Genomic DNA, 11,218 nt, shown 5'->3' on the forward strand with positions numbered 1-11,218 from the left:
GTTTGGGCGTGGGTTGGGGGAAAACGCTCAAGGCAACACCCCGGGTGGGCTTGGGTTGGGGCGTGGCCCTTGGGGCTTGGCTTTCTAGCCGGGCGTGGGGCGGGGGGACATGCTAGCTGGCTTGCTCTTATTGGCTTGTTCTTTTTGTATTATTTTTTTTTAACAATCTGTCACACCCAACCCAAGCCCAACCCATGCCCCCCCATACTCTGGGGACACGTAACCAGGCAGTAGGGGGGCTTCCATTCCACGTGTCAACAAATGCCCCAACTCAAACTCAACCCCAATCCAAACTCCACCATACCCCCATGATCTTACACCCTTAGTGATTTTCTGGAATATACATATGTATTTTGTTTTACTTTTTGGAAAACTATGAGGGAAGAAGTCAACATAGACTTAAGAGGCGGTGGATACAAGGCAACGACAGTAGGGCCTGTCTTTGAAAACTCCTTTTAACTTCATAATAAATACTTTCACTACAAATAAATACTAAGACCAATGAGCTATAACTAACCTGGTATCGAGGGGGAATTGAATATTTAAGTTTTAGACCTCAACCAGGTTTCACTGCAATGGACTTTCGGACTGCTTTTTCAGAATTAGAGATGGTAGAGTAGAGTTAAACAGCGCTATCTGCGGTTACAGACACGGAATTAGAGATGGTGGGCAAGAGTTACCAAACGCTGTCTACGATCACGGATACCTTTTACCATTAGGTTACCCCAAATAGCCGATTTTTATTCATTGACCATTAAAAAAAGAAATAGATACTACGTTAATGAAAAAAACCTAGAAATAAATATAAGAGTTAAAAATATACTATTTTTTTTCTGTATTCTTACAGCAATTTAACCTACTTGCAGAATCGAGTAGGTCACAAACCAAGTATAAATAGGAGAGAAATTTCGTTCAAGTGAACACCTATATTCCCCAACCCATGGAAAACGATGTCGTAGTTGTGGTGGTGCCTTTTGTAGCACAAGGTCATCTCAACCAACTACTCCACCTCTCCCGTCTTCTTTCCGCCTATAATCTACCGGTCCATATCGCCGGAACCACCACCCACAACCGCCAAGCGAAGCTTCGTATCCACGGCTGGAACATCAACTCCGACACAAATATCCACTTCCATGAGTTTGAAACACCTCAGTTCGAATCTCCTCCTCCAAACCCTAATTCCTCCACAAAATTCCCATCACACCTTATCCCATCATTCAAAGCATCATCTCGTCTACGCGAACCTTTCGCAAAACTACTCGCTAATTTCTCTAACACTGCGAGGCGAGTCATAGTTGTTCATGACTATCTAATGAGCCCAGTCGTGCAAGATGTAGTTTCATTTCCAAACGTAGAAGCCTATGCATTTCATGCTGCATCGGCTTTTACAACTTTCTCATACGTTTGGGAATATAAAGGAAGCCCATGTTTGGATGATGTTGAATGCTATAACCAACTTACAAAGATCCCAATTATTCAAGACCTTATGCCACAGGATTTTATTGAATTTGTTCGTTCTCATGTTGACTGCGAGAAGTTTAATTCTGGCAATATTCACGATACTTGCAAAGTATTCGACCGTAAGTTCATCGACTATCATTCGAAAGAAGGATTGTGTGGTAGCACAAAGCAATGGGCACTAGGCCCTTTCAATCCAGTGTCCATAAACAATAACCAAGACCCTACAAAACGCCATAAGACACTCGAGTGGCTCGATAAACAAGCTCAAGACTCGGTGATATACGTTGCATTTGGGTCCACCACTTCATTTTCCAATGAGCAGATTCGAGAACTTGCTAATGGATTAGAGAAGAGTGGACAAAAGTTTATATGGGTGCTAAGAGATGCTGATAAAGGTGATATCTTTAAAGGTGAATGTAGGCATATTGAATTGCCAAAAGGGTTTGAAGAAAGAGTTGAAGGAAAAGGTTTAGTGGTGAGGGAATGGGCACCACAGTTAGAGATATTGGCTCATAACGCAACAGGCGGATTCATGAGTCACTGCGGTTGGAATTCGAGCATGGAGAGCATTACGATGGGTGTTCCGATTGCGGCTTGGCCTATGCATTCAGAACAACCAAGAAACGCTACACTAATAACAGAGGTTTTAAAGATTGGTGTGAACGTAGGGGATTGGGGGCGTGATGGTGAGGTGGTAATATCTTCAGTTATTGAGGAAGCTATTAGAATATTGATGGATTCTGATGAGGGCAATGAGATGAGGAAGAGAGCCAAGAAAATTGGTGAAGATGTTAGACAATCTGTGGAAGAAGGTGGTGTTACACGCATGGAGATCGATGCTTTTGTTGCACACATCACAAGACAATGAATATGTGAAAGTTAGCTAAAGTATTTTAAAAATTAGTGTTCATCACTATGTGATAAAATCTATGGTGGTTGATTCAGTGTTGTCTGGAAAATTAAAAGTTTTGATTCAGTCTATAGAAAGAAATAAAATTTGCTTTTTTTTTAACGGAAAAGAACGACGTGCGTCAAGGTCGACTACTTGATCGTCGCCAGCCCCTTGGCTCTCCCCGGTTGCGTGGAAAGCATAACAGTGGAATAATCGGTAAATCCTCACCTATTATCCAAGTCGAACCAGCGCCACCCGTATTCGCTTCTCACCTAGATGCCGCAGAAAATAATAAGAAGCGTGGAAATCGAACCTCAGTCACAAGAAACACCAATTTTTTTCCCAACCACTCCACCACTAGCTCATTGGCAAATAAAATTTGTTTTGACATAGCAATTAATAGATTTGATCTATACTATATATTTCATACAGTTATATATATTTTTAAAGTTATCTTTTATTCACATCACCACCGAATCCAAAACACAATTATTTAATAAGAATATAAAATAAAACCAATATAAATTTGTCAAATCATCTTTGTCATAGATTTTCAAGAACTTTGACTATTAGAACACGAGAAATTCAAATACAATAACTCTTCTATTATTTAATCTACTTTTGCTAATTCTTGTCATTGAATAATGAGCAAAATGTATCTTTTATGGGTGACACAAGGATTACCATGGACAGTGATATGACAAAATTCTTTCCATATCTTTGTTTGTTAACTGTTTGAATTTCCGCGTTCTGCGGCGGGCTTTCAGTCTGCATCGACTCAGTTCGTTAAACGATAGATATGATACATGCATTTCGTATAACTACGAATAGAGATACGCCTAAAAGGATATCGACACGCGTTTTACATTAATCGAAAACTATAGAAACAAATGTCACATGTTATTCAGGCGGGAATTGGTTCGGTCAGTGTCACTCGCTATAACATACGGTAATACGGTACTAAAAAAACTCTATACCAATACATATTCAAAATTTATTAAGGTAATACGGTACTAAAAAAACTCTATACCAATAGATATTCAAAATTTATTAAAAATTATTTTCTATTACTAAAAAAGAAAAGGGTAAATAGGTCACTTAAAAAATCTAAACCACAATATAACTTTGATGACATGCATGTTTGTGCTTTGATCATTGTACATTACTATTCACAATTTGGTTTTGAGTAAACTTTATATCTATACATATATAAAAATAAACATGCACAACGAGATACATCAAATTTTATTAAATATCGTATCTTAATAGTTATAAAAAGAAATATAATATATTTAACAGTTATCATGATATGAAAATACTATAAAAATATTAAAGAATAGTAAAGAAAAGCCACACCTGCATAGAATATTTATATAATGAAAGTTTAGCTGTTAATAGACTTCTTAATGTCATTTTAGTAAATAATAGGTTTTTTTGACACATGTAAGTAATGCAATTCAAATTGTACTTTAACTTTGATGATCTTTTGTATTTTAGTGTGCATGTCCCATGTAGGGTATAAGAATTATTATTATTATTATTATTATTATTATTATTATTATTATTATTATTATTATTATTATTATTATTATTATTATTATTATTATTATTATTAATTATTAACATATCATAATTTTAAAACTGAATGAACAGTGTAATATTATTATTAAATTAAAATTAGAATTAGAATTAAATTAGAATTAAGAGATGAGCAAATGGTATCGGTATAAGTACTGATCTTAAATTTACCAAACCGGTGTATTTTCGGTACCGGTTCTACACAGGTATTCACCGATTCTTACCCTCAAATACCGGTGCCGTACCAGTACCGTCCGGTACCGAACAGTACCATACAAGGTATATTCAGTACCGGTACCCACTTATGGGGATTTCGGTAACGGTATTTTCGGTACCGGTTGGTACCGAACTCACAAATCCTGTAGCAACGCAGCAATGCAAGTAATTGCACCGTTTAGATTACTATTCATACACACAGTAAGTAAACTGTTTTTCGTTTGAATGAGGTTTTATATACACAACAACTTATTTTGCTTTCTTTTTTTGTTTTCTTCTGTAATGAATGAATTGTAGCATGTAAAATTAACTTGGATATTTAGAATATTGATGAGAAAATCGTATCAAATCCTGTAAACGAACCGGTATCGTATCAGTACCAAATCATTTTCGGTACCAATTTGGTATCCACCTTTTGGCGTTTTCAGAATCGTTACTTTAGGTTTGACACCGGTCTAGCACCATACCTGTATTTATTGATTTTTACCTTCAAATACCATACCGTATTGTATCGAGCATTTTCGGTGCCGGTACCTAATTTCAATAATTTTCCAGATCGGTACTTTCGCTGCCGTTACCGGTACCGAGCTCATCCATATTTTAACGTGTAGCACCGTAATAACTGAACTTAAAACAACCGAATTTCCAACGTGTAGGACGTGTGGGTCCTATTATTATATATTAGGTTATTTAAAATCGTTTTTTGATGACGGAGTGACTATTCTTACCACGTCATTTTATTTATGTTTTGATATTCGGTATCTGTTTGCCGTTGCTTACACGCCTTTTGTAGTCATTGGGTCCCGCCGCAACGCGCGGGCAGAAAATAACTAGTTTTATTAACAACAATTCTTTTATAGATAATAGAGATCATTGTTAAACGGGTTATAAATATTTTTTGTTGAACTATTTATTTAGTTTTTTTATTTAATTTAGGGATATTTATGAGTTTAATAGGTAGATGATCTAATTAGTTTATTTAATTATTTAAATAATTTTAGCTGGGTAAGGACTAATGTAATGTTAGTATATATAGATGATAGGTCTATTGTCATTTGGTGTGCTTTGGTGTGCATTTCATTGAGACCATATGTATTGGGCTTTATAAGGGCATGAAATATTTTGATAATGCCCTTACACCATTACTCATGGGCATTATAGGGGTATGAAGAGTGATGGGCATTTCTATAATAATGCCCAAAGAGAAGAAAAATAATAGAAAGTAATAAATGAAATGGGCATTAACCATTACACCTTTTTTAAAAGGGTATTATGATGATGATGTTGTGAAAAATGTCCCTTAGTGAGCATTAACCATTACCTATGGTCTGATAAATAATGAAAGAGTTTGTGGGACTTGAACTCAAGATCGTTCCCTTCCCAACCTAGGTGTTTTTAAAGGCTTCTTTACCTCTGTTTCTCACCCAAAGGAAGCTTGTGGATTTTATTTCAGCCAGGAGTCTAGAGATATCCACCCGATTACCGGAGAAAATGACGTCATTTCGTAGTTTCCATATATTCCAGCATGAGATTAATACTATAGCCTGAACCATTTTTTTCATTTTCGGTGGACCCGTGATGTTTTTATGTACCCGAAGTGTGGAATCCAAATTTAACGGAGTGCAAGTGAATATCAATCCAATGTTAATACCTTTCTTTTATTCCACATAATTTTTCTAAGATTCAGGCATTACAACATAATCATATTTCAAGGTTTCACATAACTAAAATCACTTAAATCATCCTATTCATATCACAAGTTCATAAAGTGGGTTTTACTAAAAAATCTTTCAATTAACCCAAAATCAACATGATTCTTGTTCTAGAAAGTAACTCAGATTTCTCACATTCAGACACAAGAATTCGAGATTGGGGTTGAACCCCTCATCCTACAAATCATGATTCCAGAAAATTAAACTTACCACTTCGGAAATTGAGGTTAACTACTCGAGTTTAGGGGATCACGCATTGAGTTTTTCCTTTGATTCAAGTTAAATTGCTTGATTTCTTGATGCTAGGGTTTCAACCCTTGTCCTGCTCTTCTGTTTTGATCGCCAGAACCCACGCACAGAGTGTGTGTGGGTTTTTAACTCTTTTTAATTTAATTATGTTACAACTTTAGTCCCTCAAGTTCCTTTACTTATTTAGTTTTAAACTTCACCCCTTTATTATTTATAATTTTACTTATGTCTAATAAACATTTTTGGGGTGTTACACAATGCCGAGTAGGCCAGTGATGTCGTTTCATAATCTGTCTACTATTTCGGATTCGGTGGCTATTATGCTAGAACAACCGTTTTCAGTGGAGGAAATTAAAGATGTTGTGTGGGAATGTGAAGGTGATCGAGCTCCAGGCCCGGATAGGTTTAATTTTAAGTTTATTAAAAGATGTTGGTCAGGTCTCCGAGAAGACATAGTCAAAGTATTTAATAAGTTCTATGTGGAGGGCTCGCTGAACAAATGTTGTACTTCATCCTTTATAGCATTAATACCGAAAGTTAAGGATCCGACCTGTCCAGTGGACTTTAGACCCATAAGTTTGATTGGTGTAATTAATAAAATAATATCGAAAGTTCTAGTGAATCGTCTGAAGCGGGTGTTGGTTAAATTGATCTCTGAGCAGCAGTCGGCTTTTTTGTCCGGCAGGAATATCATGGATGGCCCACTAGTGCTAAATGAAGTTTGGAGTTGACTTAAAAACAGAAAAGAAAAGGTATGTTTTTTAATGTAGATATTAATAAGGCGTATGACTCAGTCAACTTGGCTTTCCTTAATTCAGTGATGGCACAAATGAACTTCCCTGGTAGATGGAGATCGTGGATTATGGCTACGTTGTACTCGGCCAGAGCTTCCGTCCTAGTGAATGGTTCACCAACTAGTGAGTTCGACTGTACTCGTGGGCTTAGACAAGGGGATCCTCTGTCTCCCTTTTTGTTTGTCATGGTGATGGAGGCCCTAACTTGTATTATGAAAATAGCTGAATTAATTGGATTGTTTAAAGGTATAGACATCCTGGCTGGGGGCCCCTCCTTGTCACATTTGATTTACACGGATGATGTGGTGTTCATTGGAGAATGGTCCGAGGTGAATATCAATAATCTGAGAAGAATGTTAAGATGTTTTTATTTAGTGTCTGGTCTCAAAATTAATCTTGTGAAGTGTAGTATCTACGGAATAGGGGTAGGTGAGCATGAAGTTAATCATATGGCGTCTCTTCTAAGGTGCAAACAAGTTATGTTTCCGTTCACACATCTTGGGCTACTAGTAGGTGCAAATATGAATTTGTCAAGGAATTGGAATGCGGTATTAGAGGTATTTAAAAGTAGACTCTTAATTTGGAAAGCCAAAACACTCTCTTACGGTGGAAGAATTACATTGATCAAGTCGGTTTTAAACTCTTTACCGATTTATTATTTTTCACTTTTTAAAGCTCCGATCAAAGTTTTAAATGCGTTGGATAGAATTAGAAGGATTTTCTTTTGGGGTGGCTCGGAAGAAAAGGCGAGAATGAATTGGGTTGCATGGGAAAAAAACCATTGCTCCTGTTGAATACGGGGGGTTGGATTTTGGTTCCCTTAGGGATACAAATTTAGCATTGTTGGCGAAGTGGTGGTGGAGGTTCAAAACAGAAAAAAAAAATGGATTGTGGCGGAGGGTAATTTGGGCAATTCACCACAATGCAAGAAGTTGGAATGACATCCCGGTTAAAAAGTCGTTGTCTGGGCCTTGGAAGAACATTATAAGTATTGGGCAGCTTTTTTCACATGCAGATATCGATCTAAAAATGGGTTTCAGCGGTTTGGGCCAACGGAAAAAATATTCAATTCTGGCTGGATACTTGGGCAGACTCGATGCCATTGTATATTAAGTTCCCTGATTTATTCAGGGTAGACAACAATAAACAGTGTTTGGTGGAAGATCGGGTGGGTTCAGCGAATCGGGGCCGATGTTCTTATGGGCTTGGGTTCGGGCCTCTCTTGATGTTAACGAGAGTCATCAATTACAACAGTTGGAAAGTTTAATCGAGTCTTTAGCTGTGAACGTGGGGGTGGATAGATGGTGCTAGAAGTATGATGCAAACGGAATTTTTAATACGGCAGGTATCAAAAAAATCTTGAGTTCTGTGAACCGAGACAGCCAAGTTCGAGTATTCGAGTGGAATAACTGGGTTCCGAAGAAGGTTTCTATAGTGGCATGGAGGGCTGATATGGAAAGGTTACCTGCTAAGTGTGCACTTTCGGCTCGGAATATCCCGGTACAAGACCAGACTTGTGTGTTATGTGGGAAGTACGCGGAGACAAGTGAACATATATTTGTAGCATGTCACTTCGCACAGTCGATATGGCTGAATATTGCAGAATGGTGTAATATTCCGTCAATAATAGCTTTCGGGTTTAAAGATCTTCTTAGTTTGCACGAGATTAGTTCCGGCTCACCGAAGAAACAAAAGATTATACATGCTGTCGTGTTGGTGGCGGTTTGGAGTATTTGGAAATTAAGAAACGAGTTAGTCTTCAGAAATGGTGTCCCAAACACTACAAAGACTTTAGATGAGATAAAGTCGATGGCGTGTCTTTGGATCAAGAATCGGTCAAAGATGGTATCGATGACATGGGAGGATTGGGGTTGATGTATGTAAAATGCAACATATAAATCACATCAATTAAGGCATAAAACTAACCCTTTTTAAGTACTAATGTTGGAAAAAGAGTGTTTTTGTCTTCCTTTTGTATTTTCAGGATGAAATGAGCTCAAAATCACAAAAGAAGCAAAAAGACAGCTAATTCTAGCATAAATACAAGAAAAGGAACAAAAGTAGACTGCCCGGACCCTTAACGGCACCTCCCAAGGCAAAGGAGAAGAAACAGAGTCTGAACACGCCCCGTGTCCAGCGAACACGGGGGCGTGCCCAGGAAGCAGCAGAAAAGACAAACCAGTAGAAGCTTCCATTGCCCACCACGGGGCCGTGTCCAGCGGGCACGGGGGCGTGGTGAAAGTACAGCAGGCGCATTAATTGTAATTGCGAATTACAATTAATGAAGAGAGAGAATGTCAGACGGGCACGGGGCCGTGTCCAGCCTTCTGTTCAGCCTATAAATAGAGGAGCTTGGTTTCATTCTCTCTCATCCCTTGGCACGCCACCTCTCTCACACTTCATCCACCACCCACCACCACCATAACACCATCATCCACCACCATCATCCATTGTCCATCGTAGAGTGTGTGAGTCGTCTCGGGATCCAAGATTGATCGTAAGAGTTCTTGACAATCAAGGCCATGTTTGCCTAAGTCTCTTACATCACTTAGTGAAGACAAGTGTTTAGTATAATACTTTTTATTTTTAATCTTTTGCACTTTTTATTTGGTTTTGTATTAATGACTTTAATAACTAGTTACTTATGTTGAAGGTGATCTTTCCTTATCGTTTGTCCGTGGTGTCTTGGCATTATTTTACTGTCTATATAAAATAAAAGATTTTCACCATTCATATCTCCATGGTCTATATGGAGGTATGTTGGCTACCTAGTCGGGGGTTAAGGGAACGGTTTGGTAAGGGTCTTGCCCTTGTTCAGCGTTTAGAGGTCCTGCTTGGGACCTGGGTCAAATTTAGTAGGATCTCCTTCAATGCCCATAGGTATTGGATGGCGGGGATCCAAACTCTTTGACCCCCTCATAAGTTAACTACTATTAATACTATAACCCGGCTATTTAGGACTGTATCCCTGCTGACTCAGACTACTTAGCCGAGGGTAACGTCACCGCCAAAAGCGGGGCCTACCACAATTTGCATTAATAATTTAATTCATTATCTTTCAATAATCCGACCCTTTAGGATTGTATCCTTGCTGACTCAAACTACTGGGTTGAGGGTAACGTCGCCTTCAAAAGAGGGGCCTACTACAATAACTAAGATAATCTCTTAAACAAGTGCAAAAGTGCGAAAATAATCAAAGGTTATACTAATACACGTGCCGGATCCAAGTGATTCATCTTGTCTATCTGTTTTTATTTTATTTTTATTTTCAGCATTTAGTTAGTTTTTATTTTTCTTAGTTTAAAACATTTTTCTAACTTTTTGATTTGATTAGACGTTGAGGATAAACCGGTATTAAAAGCTCTTGTGTCCTTGGACGACCTCGGTATCTTACCAACACTATACTACGTCCACGATGGGTGCACTTGCCCATATGTGTGTTTAGTGTTAGTGAATACCGTGTTTTATAAATTTAAAACTTGGCTAAAAGTGTAAAAAAGGGGCTTAAATACTCATCAAAAATATAACACACTTCACGCACATCAAGTTTTTGGCGTCGTTGCCGGGGACACAAGGATTTTAAGAAAGCTTAAAATCGACGGCCTAATCAGTTTTTCAAAACCTTTTCAAAACGCAAGCATTTTTTTCTGCATTTTAGTTTAGTTTTGCATTTACAGTAGCCTGAACACGGGGCCTTACTCGCTGAACACGCCCTCGTGCTGCATATTTTTAGAGTAGACACCCAGATACAGAGTCTGACCACGGGGCCGTGTTCACTCAACACGCCCCCGTGTTCAACTTGACCAGTAACTTTAATTAAAACGCCCAGATACAGACCCTGAACACGGGGCCGTGTTCACTCAACACGGGGCCGTGTCCAGCTTCTGTTTCCGTCTTATTTTTGTTTTCTGGTCCCAAGACTCAGTTGTGGTCTGTTGAGTGATTCTTATGGATCAATACTCATGAGGTTACAACTACACCTATGATGAGGATGATTATAGGGGTAATTATTGCACTAATTGTCGTAACGCACGCTCGGTTCAATATAATAACTCATATCAACCATCCAATTCATACAACCATTATGAGGAGCCCAGGTACGAGCCATCAACTTCATACACATCCTATGAAGACCAAAGGTATGAACCAACTCCCTCATACTCATATTTTGATGAACCAAGGTATGAGCCTTCATATTCATACTTTGAAGATTCAACATATGAGCCACCACCTTCATACTCTTATTATGAGGAACCATGGCGTGAACAACCCACCTCATATGAGTACTATGAAGAACAAAGTTTCGACCCTTATCC

General features: G+C 38.2%; 1 protein-coding gene across 1 annotated transcript; it reads left to right on the forward strand.

Annotated features, from left to right (window-relative positions):
• The first annotated feature begins 904 nt into the window (after positions 1-904).
• LOC110866865 (zeatin O-glucosyltransferase) lies at positions 905-2,480 on the forward strand. Its single transcript, XM_022116014.2, has one exon. The coding sequence runs from the start codon at positions 941-943 to the stop codon at positions 2,327-2,329; it is 1,389 nt and encodes a 462-aa protein (XP_021971706.1). The 5' UTR covers positions 905-940; the 3' UTR covers positions 2,330-2,480.
• The last annotated feature ends 8,738 nt before the right edge of the window (positions 2,481-11,218 follow it).

This window comes from Helianthus annuus, chromosome 1 (assembly GCF_002127325.2).
Source record: "Helianthus annuus cultivar XRQ/B chromosome 1, HanXRQr2.0-SUNRISE, whole genome shotgun sequence".
Classification (NCBI taxonomy): Eukaryota; Viridiplantae; Streptophyta; class Magnoliopsida; order Asterales; family Asteraceae; genus Helianthus; species Helianthus annuus.